This window comes from Myotis brandtii, unplaced genomic scaffold (genome assembly GCF_000412655.1).
Source record: "Myotis brandtii unplaced genomic scaffold, ASM41265v1 scaffold406, whole genome shotgun sequence".
Lineage (NCBI taxonomy): Eukaryota > Metazoa > Chordata > Mammalia > Chiroptera > Vespertilionidae > Myotis > Myotis brandtii.
Genome location: NW_005365599.1, coordinates 1,879,994 through 1,894,453, shown reverse-complemented (window position 1 = coordinate 1,894,453; position 14,460 = coordinate 1,879,994). Strand labels below are relative to the sequence as shown.

Sequence of the window (14,460 nt, the reverse complement as noted above, 5' to 3'; positions counted from 1 at the left end):
GTTGTCTGGGATGTGACTGATCTAGGCTGGGCTCATTGGGTGGCTCTGCTTCAAGCACTGGGTCCTCTTGAGTTTGGTTCTTTGCAGGTTGGGGTCAGGTTTACTCCTCATGGCTCTTTTCCTCATTGACCTAGGGTGCTAGCCAGGGCAGTGACGAGAGCAAAGAAGGAGTCAGCAACATCACATGGTCCCTCTTAAATTGTGGGCTTGGAACTGGCACACCATCCCTTGTGTCATATTCCATCAGTTAAAGCAAGTCAGGTAGCTATGGCCATAGTCAAGGGACAGGGAGATTTATTCTGCACAGTGTGGGGTCATGGCAAGGGATAGGGGTGCATAATATACCACAGGAAGTGGTGATCTGTGGCTAATAATTTAGTCAACCACAATCTTAAATATAACAATTCCATTTTATTTATTTATTTATTTAAACAATCTATTTTTTAAAAAAATTTAAAATTATCTTTATTGTTGAAAGTAATACAGATGTACCTTCCCCTGCATTGACCCCTTCTAGCCTGCCCCTGCCCCCCACCCCAGGCCTGCATCACACTATTGTCTGTGTCTATGGGTTATGCATATATGCATACAAGTTCTTTGGTTGATCTCTTCTCACCCCCCCACACCCTCCCCCACCTTCCCTCTGAGATTCTTCCATGCTTCTATGTCTCTGGATCTATTTCATTTATCCGTTTTTTGTTGTTGTTGTTTTTTTTGTTTATTAGATTCCACATGTGAGTGAGATCATGTAATACTTATCTTTCTCTGACTGACTTATTTAGCTTAGCATAATACTCTCCAGGTCCCTCCATGCTGTCTCAAAGGGTAAGAGATCCTTCTTTTTTACTGCTGCATAATATTCCATGGTGTAAATGTACCACAGTTTTTTTATCCACTCATGTACTGATAGGCACTTGAGCTGTTTCTAGATCTTAGCTATTGTAAATCATGCTGCTATGAACATAGTGGTGCATACTGGTATATTCTTTCTGATTGGTGTTTTGGATTTCTTAGGATATATTCCTAGAAGTGGGATTATTGGGCCAAATGGTAGTTCCATATTGCAGCCATTATGGCAAATGTTATGCAGTTTCCTCAAACAATTAAATATGGAACAATCCTATATTAAAGCACAGTTCTTTCAGCTAGAGAGAATCTGCAGTGAAGTATGGAGCACAGGTGTTGTGAATGAAAGAACTGTTATTATTTTTTACTTATATAGTTTGCATCAATATCACATTGGTGATGACTAAGGGGTGGGGTATTGGATATTACTATTTTGGGCAGAGAATATCTGTTGGTTTTCCATTACTCTTTGCACGTCATTTCTGAATCTATCTTCAGTTTCAGGGAGCAATATGGGGATGAAAGTTCACTGGAACATATGACACTATTGGTAACACTTTCTCCTGAGGATCCAGAGTTTAATTCAAATAATTGCAATGGTGAAGCTATTGAATCTTATTTATATTCTTGGAGAAATATTGTAGTTAATATAGCTAATTGTGATAAATTATATTCATAAAAATAACCTTAGACTCTACACTCCTTTTTTAATTGACAAAACAGAATAAAACTTTTAAAAAAATATATTTTATTGATTTTTTACAGAGAAGAAGGGAGAGGGATAGTTAGAAACATCGATCAGCTGCCTCCTGCACACCCCTCACTGGGGATGTGCCCACAACTAAGGTACATGCTCTTGACCAGAATCGAACCTGGGACCCTTCAGTCCTCAGGCTGATGCTCTATCCACTGAGCCACACCAGTTAGGGCCAGAATGAAACTTTTTTAAACTTATAGTGCATTGAACTTTTGAATCTATGGGGTCTTCTATTTACTAAGGAAACTGATCATTATAGCAATTGAGATTGCTTTTGTTTTTAATTATTATTATTCCTTGCTCAAAACAAAGTAATTATTGTTATTTTAGAATAAGGACTGTTTTTTTGTGTATGTGTGTTTTGTTTGTTTGTTTTGTTTTGTTTTGTTTTGTTTTGTGTGTGTTTGTGTGTGTGTGTGTGTGTGTAGTTTTCTTTTGGTAATCATTATTTCTCATCATGCCATTTTGAGAGCTATTTCCTAGGCATCAACTAGGTATTCTTGGAGACTTAAGGAACTATTTTAGAGCAGCAATGTCCTTTCCTGCCCCTCACAAGAGGTACCTCTGAAAAAAATACAATCAGATAACAAAAATGACAGAACCAGAAATGTCTAAGAAATCATACCTTCTAAGAATGCCTGCTAATATACTGTGCCTGTCACTTGTAAAAAGGCAATTTTTAAAAATACTCCAAAAATTGATCAATTTACACTGGTATTTTCTAATTCAGGATATGAATCTCTCGAGATAAAATAATTTTAAAGAGAGTTTTCCTTACATATAGACTACAAGTCTATTATCCTCTAAGATTTCACATTCATAATTCATTCAACAAACCTTTCTTTTTAATTCCTCAACTGAGGATATGTTTCTATTAATTTTAGAGAGAGAAGGGGGAGAAAGAGAGAAACATGGATATGAGAGAGAAGCATTGATTGGTTGCCTCCCAAATGTGCCCCAGTGGAATCAAACCTGTAAACTGGGTATGTGTCCTGACTAGGAATCAAACCCACAACCTTTAGGTGTAGGAGCAACACTCCAACCAACTGAGCCACCGGGTCAGAGCTCATTCAACAAGCCTTTAATGAGCACCTACTATTTGGACAGAGGCTTGAGGTACAGAGAAGAATAAGACAAAATCCCCAATCTCAGGACCCTCCCACTTTGTTTAGGAAGGTAGATAAGTTCAATTTAAATAATACCTGATGCTTTTTTTTCTTAAAATAAAAATCTTGCAATGCATTTAATTGTAATTAAATAAACAACCCACCAGAGTTCAACACATTTACACAAAAGCAAAAACTCAGATCTGACAAACTCAAAGTGCTAGGAATTACAACGAAGTTTAAACATTTGCTTTTCTCCCTGAATATGTCCATTTTGAGGAGAACACACTTTTCATTGCATTTAAGTCATCTTAACCCTTTGAGCCTACCTGTAGAGGGGCCCTGCTTCTCATCAGAGAGTCCAGTTGATGTCTCAGGCTCAGGATTGTTCTGTCTGTTCTCATTCCAGTGACTCTTAAACCTGCCTGCAACGCCAGCTCCTTCAGGCAGCCGGGCCCTCTGGTCTGCGATGGCTTCAGGGACTGTGAGGACGGCCAGGACGAGCAGAACTGCACTCAGAGTAAGGGTCCTGGCACTCTGCTGTTCTCCCTATAAAACACATATATATATTAATCCTCACCCAGGGATATTTTCCCATTGATTTTTAGAGAGTGAAACAGAGGTGGGGAGAGAAAGAGAGAGAGAAATCAATGGGAGAGAGATATATTGACTGGTTGCCTCCCATATGCACCCCAACCAGGGCCAGGGATCGAGCCTGCAACACAGGTACATACCCTTGACCAGGACTCAAACCTGGGACCCTTCAGTCTGCAGGCCAATGCTCTAATCACTGAGAAACCCAGCCAGGGCTATACAATTCTTTTAAATCAGAATCTAAACACCTTTGTTGGATTAGCATAATCAACTTATCAACTTGTCTCTTTTCCCAGGACTTTCTCAGTTTTCATACTGAAAATCTCATATCCCGGAATCCTCTCCGTCTTAGACAGAATTGGGATTGTGGGTCACTAACTGGGGTGGAGTGTTATGTGTGGGTGTGTGAATACTGGGAGATTTTCATTGCTTACTTGCTTTTAATGCTGCTCCAGACTGAAGGACACGGAGGGAACTTGCTAAAAACCATGCCCCTGCAGAGACACACACACTGTGAACAAATGTGCTATAATTCAGTCTGTCCATTCTCTCCCCCACCCCCACCGCCCCAATCGTATAAAAAGACTGAGTATGGTGATAATTTTTGCTCCAAAATTTTCTTGGAAAACAAGATAATAGCAGAGAGGTCATGACCTAAAGTCAATGATATGGCCAACTGCTTTGCAGTTCTTCTGCAGTGGAAGAATGGTGAGGCCCTTGGATTGATTCTCAGCAGATGCGCCAGCTCGCTTGCCCGCCTGCCTGCCTTCCAAAGGCTCTGCTGAGGTGAAGGGGCAGGTCAATGAGGGACATTGCTTCATTTCCCTCTGCTGTTTCCCAGAGCAGCAAATTCCCAACCTGTGCTTAAGCCATCGTTTGCAGAGTTCAGTGTCATTTACTCAGATCTGTTTTTGGCTAAAAAAAAAAAAAACAAACAAACCCCTGTCTTCTTTTGTTCATTTTTAGGCATTCCATGCAACAACAGAACTTTTAAGTGTGGCAATGATATCTGCTTCAGGAAACAAAATGCAAAGTGTGATGGGACTGTGGATTGTCCAGATGGAAGCGATGAAGAAGGCTGCAGTGAGTAGCTAGAGTTCAGATTTCCTCTTCAGTTTTTCTTTTCATCCCCTTCTTGGTGTAATTCCCCTGGCAGAGGTTGCCTCAGGCCCAGAGAAGAATACTGGTGAACTGAATATGAAATAGTTCCTCAGTTTAAAAAACACTAGAATAGATTCCATCTTCTTTCTTGATAACAAGCACTAATGTACCAGATGTTTATAAGGAGAACTTCACTTTCTAATAACTCTGATCAAGGGACAAGTTCTTAAATAAAAAACCTATGAGAAAGAAATGCATACTGGCACACAGGGGATGACTTTGCTAATTATGCTTTACCTTAGATCAAATTTAAGTCCTGGTTCTTGCTTTATCTATGGTTTGAAAACTAACCTGCCATATGGTATTGTTACTTGTGTGGCCTCTATTGGCTATGTGCCAACATGTTAACTCTCTGACCTTATCAATACTATTTACACTGGAAAAGAATTGCTCTGATAACCAGTGTTTCTTAATAGGTTTTCATTAGTCTTGAACTTTCAAATTGTTTCCCAAATGCTTTTCTCAAATCAGCACAACTCCAAAGACAGTCTCAATTCTGTTGCATTTGGAATGAAATCTTTTTCTTTTTACTAACAACCCAAGCCCCACGGATGCTGTTCCTATCAGAGCAGCTGCTACTAACAGGTCCCCTCCTCCCCTCACATTATTGTGGGAGACTCTGTGCCAGCCTGCTTTCAGGAGGGAGGGAGTGGTTTGTTGGTGCTGGTTTCAGAAAGATCCACACATTGCCTCCTATCTAGATAAGCAGATTTCAATTGCTTACCTGGTTAATCAGTCACAAACTCTGCACTAAACACGACTTCATTCCAATTTGTTTCCAAGTCTGCCTTTAAATCACATGACCCTTCCTCTCCCAAAGGCTGCAGTGGGAGTGCCTCCACGCTCCACCGCATCATCGGGGGCACCGACACCCTGGAAGGGGGGTGGCCCTGGCAAGTGAGCCTCCATTTCATTGGATCTGCCTACTGTGGAGCCTCGGTCATCTCTAGGGAGTGGCTTCTCTCTGCAGCCCACTGTTTCCATGGAAACAGGTAGGGCATCTCAATCTGTACTGTGAAGTGGCACATTCAGACTACAGATGATGCATATGCCTTCATGTTGTGGGAAAGAGCTTCCTGTTGGTGGCGTTCACTCATAATTGGTAGTTTGTGGGGGTTTTTTGTGTGTGTGTTTTTGACACCAATTGTGTGCCAAACATTTCTTCTAGGAATTATTGACATTTAGAAAAAAGAACAACACAAAAGAACATCAAGAATGAATAGGTTTTCACTAAACTGAGGAACTAGGATAGGACTTTCAAGTCAGAGACAGGTTTGAGTGGTATATGAGCGTTTATTCCAACAACAACGGCAGTACGGGAGAGTAGCAGGTCATCCAAAAAAATCTGCTCTGCAGCCCCGCTTCTAGGAATTATTGACATTTAGAAAAAAGAACAACACAAAAGAACATCAAGAATGAATAGGTTTTCACTAAACTGAGGAACTAGGATAGGACTTTCAAGTCAGAGACAGGTTTGAGTGGTATATGAGCGTTTATTCCAACAACAACGGCAGTACGGGAGAGAAGCAGGTCATCCACAAAAATCTGCTCTGCAGCCCCCCTGCCCCCCCATAAACCAGCTGCTTATATAGGGCAGGACAAAGTTTACATGGGAAAGTAGGGAATACAGGCATGGGGAAGGAGGCAATGCATGCTGGGGCAGGACTCCATTGTTTGGGCAACTTGTTAACCTTTCCATGATAATAGGCAGTTCTTGAATGAGAATGGACCGAATTCTAGGGTTGACTGCCAGGTCCAAGGTTGACTGCCAGGTCCAAGGTTGACTGGAGTAGCGGGAGCATAAAACTCCCAGCTAGGTTAAAATGTCCTATCTTTAATCAGAACAAGGCAATCACAAGGTTAACAGAGCATGATTCATATTTCTTATAACTATAGTTAGTCCCCAATATTCTATTTTTGCCCCTAACAAAAGAAAAGCTTAGAAAATAAGTTCACTTAAAATGTAACCTTATTTGGAATCTACTGGATCTTAGATACAAAAATATTATTACCTTCTTATTCAAAAAATTTTAAGTGGATGGGATATTTCAACAAAGTTATACAATTAGAGTGTTTGCTTCTCCCAGAAATTACAGGATTCTTGTTAATGACTAAAACAGCTTTTATGTGACCATTAGTCTTTAATGCTATGAAACTGCTCCAAGTTATATGCTAACCTTCATACCCTTCTGGGTCGCCAGTACCACCGATGAGATGTCAGCTAAGCAAATTAGGGTCACACTCTTTGAGTTCTGTCCTTATTTTACTTCCAAAGCTTCCACATTCTCTTCACCCCACCAGAGTAAGCCTGCTGTACTGGTGGAGATGAAAACCTCACATAGAGACAACAAGACCCTTCTTGATTTTGTCAGAGGCCACGGGGGTTAGGATTAGAGTTCTGGAAGGACCAAGAAGGAGTGGGGCCCCTGGGAATGGTCATGCCTGAGCAGTTAGAGCAGTGATCCTTAAATCTTCCAGCAAACAATAATTTCATTAAATCCCTGCTTATAGCACTTTGAGTTCTAATCTATCTGGTTATTTATATTATTGGAATTTGGCAAAAGGATTCCCAGACCACTGTCTTACTGGCCCTGGCTGCCTCCATCGAAGACTATTGTTAGTACCACTCGGAAGAATATAGCGTTCATTCTAGTCACTAACGTTCTTACCTGTGTGTGGATTATGAAATACCAGTGGCAAGAAAATTTCCAACATTTCCTTAGGATGTTGCTGGTGCATACTAGTAGCTATCATTCACCACCCTCACTACATCTTACTCTAGCTCTGGTTTTAATATGGAGACCAGAGAGCCTCAGAGAAGTTGTGCTTCTTGCCATGTCTGTGGACAGAGCCAGCAACTGTGATAGGGAATGAAAGTCAGACCTCCCTTTGCTCATCTCTCTGTGGAATACTTGTTTCACCATGTCTGGTTCATTAAGCCACTGACTTCGTGCCTGGTTCCTTTTCTACCAGGCTGTCAGACCCGACGCCATGGACTGCTCACCTGGGGATGTATGTGCAGGGGAATGCCAAGTTTGTCTCCCCCGTAAGAAGAATTGTGGTCCACGAGTACTATAACAGCCAGACCTTCGACTATGATATTGCCTTGCTACAGCTCAGTGTCGCCTGGCCTGAGACCCTGAAACAGCTCATTCAGCCAATATGCATCCCTCCCGCTGGCCAGAAAGTGCGCAGTGGGGAAAAGTGCTGGGTGACCGGCTGGGGGCGAAGGCACGAAGCAGGTGTGTGTATGGGTGAACGGCCATGCTCTTCCCTCCAGATAAGAATAACTTGTGCTGATCTAGTGCTTAGGGGCTCATAGAGGGGGTTCTTGTAGATGGTCTCCTTTGAGCCTCCTAATAACTCTGAGAGGTAGAATGGAGGAAGGTATTATTATTCCTGTTTTATGATGCTTTCCATGTATCCCCAAAAGAAACAGGTGCAAGGCAGGATTGAAAAGATAGCCTTTCAGACTCTGAGGGGTTTGCAAAGTTTTCCACTAAAAATAGGAATAAATTCCTCCTTCTTTCTAGGTTCCCTTTTCATCCAAAGAAGTGATTCATCTTCATAAAGGAGAAAGAAAGAACACACACACACACACACACACACACACACACCCTACTGTGTCAACTCTTAGACAACTGTTTGGAGGATTATACAAGTATGTCTTGCACAGGGACATCTGGTTGAAGTACTGAGAGTGAGGGCTGAAATCCAGCCTGCCCTTAGCTCTCCAGACTGCACATTCAGGCCTGGGGATGGATTTTTACATTTCCTTTACCCAGGAGGGGCATCTTTTTCATTACTCACAAAAGTGTGAGTATATGAGGGTAGCCATACATCTAATCTGCCAAGGTTTGTCATGGTCTAAGAGTAATGGTCGGTTCTAAATATACTAATATAGTGAAGAGAAAAGTCCATAACTTAAGGTGAACACCTCTCCAAGGATTAGTGCTAATACTTTCCCTTGAGCTCCCAACCATCTCAGATTCCCTTGTAGGCGTTCCCACGGGTTTAGGACAGTGGTCGGCAGACTGTGGCTCACGAGCCACATGCGGCTCTTTGGCCCCTTGAGTGTGGCTTTTCCACAAAATACCACGTGCAGGCGCACATGTACAGTGTGATTGAAACTTCGTGGCCCATGCGCAGAAGTCGGTATTTTGTGGAAGAGCCACACGCAAGGGGCCAAAGAGCCGCATGTGGCTCGTGAACCGCAGTTTGCCGACCACTGGGACATTCTCTAAAGATTCACTGGGCAGCTTCTCAAGTGCTCACTGCCTTCATTTACTTATTGAAGTTATGATGTTCACCACCAGTTTGGGCCTGCTGAGGTCTCAGTAGATTCAACGGGGAAGTCGGCTAACTGCTTGAACACTTATAACCTCTCAGGACTTTAATGTATTATCCTAAAGCACAAGAGGAAAGAGTCTACTCAACCAACTTATCAGGAGACAGTTTCTGCACAAACATGAGTGTATATGTGTATTTTTCTGAGTCATCTTAGCCAGATAGGTTAAAAAGGAAGTGGAAAGGCTATATCCAAAATGTTATGTTTTTACGGTTTCTAAGGAACTCCCATATATCAGTTACGCTGCTCCATTTGGCTAGTAAGTGTTGGTAATGACAGTTGCTGACTCACAGTCCCACTGAAAGCAGGAGGACATGGTGAGGAGTATGGCAGTAGCTCGGGTGAGCGAGTCAGACCTTGGGTTTGAATCCTGCTCTGTTACTTGCTAGTTGTGGGCCACTGGGCAAGTCCTTTAACCTCCTAAGCCTCCCAGTCTTCATTAGGAACGTGGGGATCATAATAGAATGTATCTAAAAACTTGTTATTGAGGTTATTGAGCATAAAAGGAGTTAATGTGAGTACATTGTTTAATAAAAACCTGATTAAGTATAGTAATTTCCATGATTTCTGCCTCCAACGTGTTTTTCAGACAATAAAGGCTCCCCTGTTTTGCAACAAGCAGAGGTAGAGCTCATTGACCAAACCCTCTGTGTTTCCACCTATGGGATCATTACTTCGAGGATGCTCTGTGCGGGAGTCATGTCCGGCAAGAGAGATGCTTGCAGAGTAAGTCATCTTACCATTCCCTTGCTTAACATGTTATAGTTTCCATAAATGCTTTCACAGTTGGTCTACTCAACATTGGGAAATACATAACTAGGGCTAATGCTTCACTTAATTCAGATGTTAATTATAATCCGATGGTCTAATATCACAGAAAGATGATTAAATAATTGAGTCTATAAAACTCAGTTTTCTAGTCCCCATGTAGTTTCCTTCAATATTAAGAGGATGAGGTCAGCATTTAGCATTCTGCCATGATTTTCTTAAAACCAAAAACTACAAAACAAAGCAATACACACACACACACACACACACACACACACACACACACACACACACACACACTATTAGAATTGCTACTGATTTCCTAGCAGCAACCATTTACCTTCTGAAAACAAGGGTTTTATTCACTTACTCCTTTGACACAGGTTGTGGGAAATGAAAGAGGAGTGGGAGAGGTGACAGAGGACACTCATTTGTTTGCCTCTGTCGCTTCTTGACAGTGGTAAGGTTGGAGTAACTTTTGGGGAACAATGCTCTGAACCTCAGATTCTAATCTCTGCAGTTATCTAAATGATTTCCAAAAAGTGAACAGGTAATTTAGAGAATGAGGAAGACAATGGGACTTGTTCCCACATCTTTCCACAACCTTAGCCACCATGATTTTCTTAAAACCAAAAACTACAAAACAAAGCAATGCACACACACACACACACACACACACACACACACACTATTAGAATTGCTACTGATTTCCTTAGCAGCAACCATTTATCTTCTGAAAACAAGGGTTTTATTCACTTACTCCTTTGACACAGGTTGTGGGAAACGAAAGAGGAGTGGGAGAGGTGACAAAGGACACTCATTAGTTTACCTCTGTCACTTCTTGACAGTGGTAAGGTTGGAGGTAACTTTTGGGGTACAATGCTCTGAGCCTCAGATTCTAATCTCTGTAGTTATCTAAATGATTTCTGAAAAGTGAACAGGTGATTTAGAGGATGAGGAAGATAATGGGACTTGTTCCCACATCTTTCCACAACCTTAGCCACCATGCCATAATGACTCATCATAATAGTGATTTCTATCTTCTGAGCTCCTACTTTGTGGCAAGCCCTATGCTAGGTCCTTGGTATAGAATAATTCAAATAAAGCTTTTATCCTCATTTTACAGAAGAGGAAACTGGGGCACAGAGAGGGTAAATAAATTACCCAAGATCACACAGCTAGTCAGTAAATACTGGCCTGGGATTTGAACCCTTATTTCTCTAATGCTAAAACTATTGTATTCTGGGTGCTTACTGCAGCTAGTCAATTATATTGTCCTGTTCCACCTAATCACCAGGGTTTACAGACGTGGCAACAATTTCAAAAATTTTCTGACTCAACTAGTCAGAATTTACCTAAATCAGGTTTAGAATTATGGGGATGGGATACAGGAGAAAATTTGAACTACTTTTTTTTTTTATCTTTGCTATCGCTGCAGCGCCCACCAGGGGGCAGTAGCGCCCACTTTGGGAATCACTGATTTAAGTGATAAATACTATAGGAATTATTTTAAACTTTGTATTATTTCAGTCTTTGCTCTATGGAGTTGAGATATCAGAAGGGACCCTCAAGTGAGGGCGATTTGTTTATGACAGCTGCCAGCCAGTGATTCTTAGGGTTACCTCATTGGACCTAGCTAACTAAACAGGGTCTCTTGTACTTTCTTCCTTGGGACTATGAGCCAGCCACGGAAGGTACATGGCCTAGAGGTAGAGGTTAACCTTCCAAGGTAACTATGCCTCATAAGGATATTGTGAAGTTTAAATGACCCAAAACAGAGCTTAGCACATAGCTCACATTAAATGTTAGCTATTATTAGTATCATTATTACTATTGAGGTTCATTATTTGTTTGGAGGTTTATGAGAGTTGTTTCCCCTGTAAGAATATTCTAATGTTAGTTCTGGCTTGAAGAATCAAATTTCTTGTGATGAATACAGAATTTTGATTATAAGGAAAATAATTCTAAAATGATATTGGGAGTTTCACATTATTTCTTGACACTTGTCCAAACTGCATAATAATTAGTACAGCCCCCCTGGATCGCTGCAGCGCCCACCAGGGGGCAGTAGCGCCCACTTTGGGAATCACTGATTTAAGTGATAAATACTATAGGAATTATTTTAAACTTTGTATTATTTCAGTCTTTGCTTTATGGAGTTGAGATATCAGAAGGGACCCTCAAGTGAGGGCGATTTGTTTCTGACAGCTGCCAGCCAGTGATCCTTAGGGCTACCTCATTGGACCTGGCTAACTAAACAGGGTCTCTTGTACTTTCTTCCTTGGGACTATGAGCCAGCCACGGAAGGTACATGGCCTAGAGGTAGAGGTTAACCTTCCAAGGTAACTATGCCTCATAAGGATATTGTGAAGTTTAAATGACCCAAAACAGAGCTTAGCACATAGCTCACATTAAATGTTAGCTATTATAAAAAGTGAACAGGTAATTTAGAGAATGAGGAAGACAATGGGACTTGTTCCCACATCTTTCCACAACCTTAGCCACCATGCCATAATGACTCATCATAATAGTGATTTCTATCTTCTGAGCTCCTATTTTGTGGCAAGCCCTATGCTAGGTCCTTGATATAGAATAAATCAAATAAAGCTTTTATCCTCATTTTACAGAAGAGGGAACTGGGGCACAGAGAGGGTAAATAAATTACCCAAGAGCACATAGCTAGTCAGTAAATACCTGGTCTGGGATTTGAACCCTTATTTCTCTAATGCTAAACCTATTGTATTCTAGGTGCTTACTGCAGCTAGTCAATTATATTGTCCTGTTCCACCTAACCACCAAGGTTTACAGATGTGGCAATAATTTCAAAAATTTTCTGACTCAGCTAGTCAGCATTTACCTAAATCAGATTTAGAATTATGGGGATGGGATACAGGAGCAAATTTGAACTACTTTTTTTAATCTTTGCCTCTGAGTAAGTTATAGTTTTTCTTATTCTCCAAAATTCTGGCACATTCTCTAGACCAGTGGTTCCCAAACTTATTTGGCCTACCGCCCCTTTCCAGAAAAAATATTACTCAGCGCCCCCTGGAAATTAATTTTTTTTAAATTTTAATAGCAATTAAACAGAAAGATATATGTATTAATGTTTCTACCTTTTTCGTAAAATATAGTAAAGAAAGGTGTAAATTAGAAACATTGAAGTTTGAAATTATGAAACTATTTATTGAACTCAGAATAGAAAGGTAATACAAAAAAAGTTAAAACAAATGCACCTGTGGCCATCACCGCCCCCCTGGATCGCTGCAGCGCCCACCAGGGGGCAGTAGCGCCCACTTTGGGAATCACTGATTTAAGTGATAAATACTATAGGAATTATTTTAAACTTTGTATTATTTCAGTCTTTGCTCTATGGAGTTGAGATATCAGAAGGGACCCTCAAGTGAGGGCGATTTGTTTATGACAGCTGCCAGCCAGTGATTCTTAGGGTTACCTCATTGGACCTAGCTAACTAAACAGGGTCTCTTGTACTTTCTTCTTTGGGACTATGAGCCAACCACTGAAAATACATGGCCTAGAGGTAGAGGTTAACCTTCCAAGGTAACAATGCCTCATAAGATTATTGTGAAGATTAAATGACCCAAAACAGAGCTTAGCACATAGCTCACATTAAATGTTAGCTATTATTAGTATCATTATTACTATTGAGGTTCATTATTTGTTTGGCGGTTTATGAGAGTTGTTTCCCCTGCAAGAACATTCTAATGTTACTTCTGGCCTGAAGAATCAAATTTCTTGTGATGAATACAGAATTTTGATTATAAGGAAAATAATTCTAAAATGATATTGGGAGTTTCACATTATTTCTTGACACTTGTCCAAACTGCATAATAATTAGTATAGCAAAAACCTGTCAGAATGGGAGTGTTGAATACAGTCCATTAGATACATTAGTGACAAAGTTAATGGCAAATGTACTTCATACTCACATTATCTTCTTGTGTAGGGAGATTCGGGTGGACCATTGTCTTGTCGAAGAAAAAGTGATGGAAAATGGATTTTGACTGGCATTGTTAGCTGGGGACATGGATGCGGAAGACCAAACTTTCCTGGTGTTTACACGAGGGTGTCAAACTTTGTTTCCTGGATTCATAAATATGTCCCTCTTTTGTAATAGTACAAGTTGGATTTTTGACTGTAATTTATATGATAGGTTATTTTAAAAAGAATGGAGTAATTATAAATAAAATAAGACAACCATTTTTTTTCTTGAGCAAGCTTCAGATTGCATACATTTGTTATTTATTGAAAAGCAGAGAGATGTATTTTATTCCCTAGTAAATTGCCTCAATTATATAGTTATATTCATTCTCAAGCATCAAAGGGCCATAGATTCAGACATGGAAGAAATATTAGATAATGTTATGAACTAAGCCTCTAAAATAAGATATGAAATGGGTGAGATGTTGAGATAATGCATTTTTATGTGCCTATTAAAGGTACAGCTATTTATAAGGTTTTAGGCAAATCTGTCTTATTGAAATAAGAAATTCCATTAAAGAAACATGCATGATACTTAGTGCTCTAATGAACTTAAATACCCAAAAAATGTCTCCTTCACAGATGCTAATGTTTTGATGATGTCACTTTGATGATAGCTTATTTCTTGGTTTATGCAATAAACATTTGGGATACTATTTGCTCTTAAAGAAGATAAAGAAAGAAGAGCAAGTATTGCAACAAGAAAAGCAAAATTGAACAACTTATATTGGTCAGCAAGTCTTGGCAACAACTATACATTTTTTAAAATTTTTATTTATTTATTTATTTATTTTTAAATTTACTTTTATTTTTTTTCCCATGGCACATTTATTTTTTTTTTATTAAGGTACTAGAGGCCCGGTGCACAAAAATTTGGGCAC

At 40.2% G+C, this 14,460-nt stretch overlaps 1 protein-coding gene and 1 long non-coding RNA gene across 2 annotated transcripts in view; one reads left to right on the top strand and one right to left on the bottom strand.

Annotated features, from left to right (window-relative positions):
• The window catches only part of TMPRSS7 (transmembrane protease, serine 7), a 43,306-nt gene extending 29,176 nt beyond the window's left edge, over positions 1-14,130 (top strand). The window contains exons 13-18 of the mRNA XM_005873342.2: positions 3,119-3,229; positions 4,270-4,386; positions 5,285-5,456; positions 7,438-7,706; positions 9,402-9,538; positions 13,545-14,130. Of these exons, the coding sequence (XP_005873404.1) occupies positions 3,119-3,229; positions 4,270-4,386; positions 5,285-5,456; positions 7,438-7,706; positions 9,402-9,538; positions 13,545-13,712 (974 nt within the window). The 3' untranslated portion in view covers positions 13,713-14,130. The remainder of the gene's footprint in view (positions 1-3,118; positions 3,230-4,269; positions 4,387-5,284; positions 5,457-7,437; positions 7,707-9,401; positions 9,539-13,544) is intronic.
• LOC106727332 lies at positions 3,181-5,275 on the bottom strand. The gene is made up of 3 exons (XR_001363499.1): positions 5,189-5,275; positions 3,738-3,797; positions 3,181-3,258 (listed from the first exon to the last, which is right to left on the bottom strand). It is a non-coding gene; the product is annotated as an uncharacterized LOC106727332 (long non-coding RNA).
• Positions 14,131-14,460: the final 330 nt, after the last annotated feature.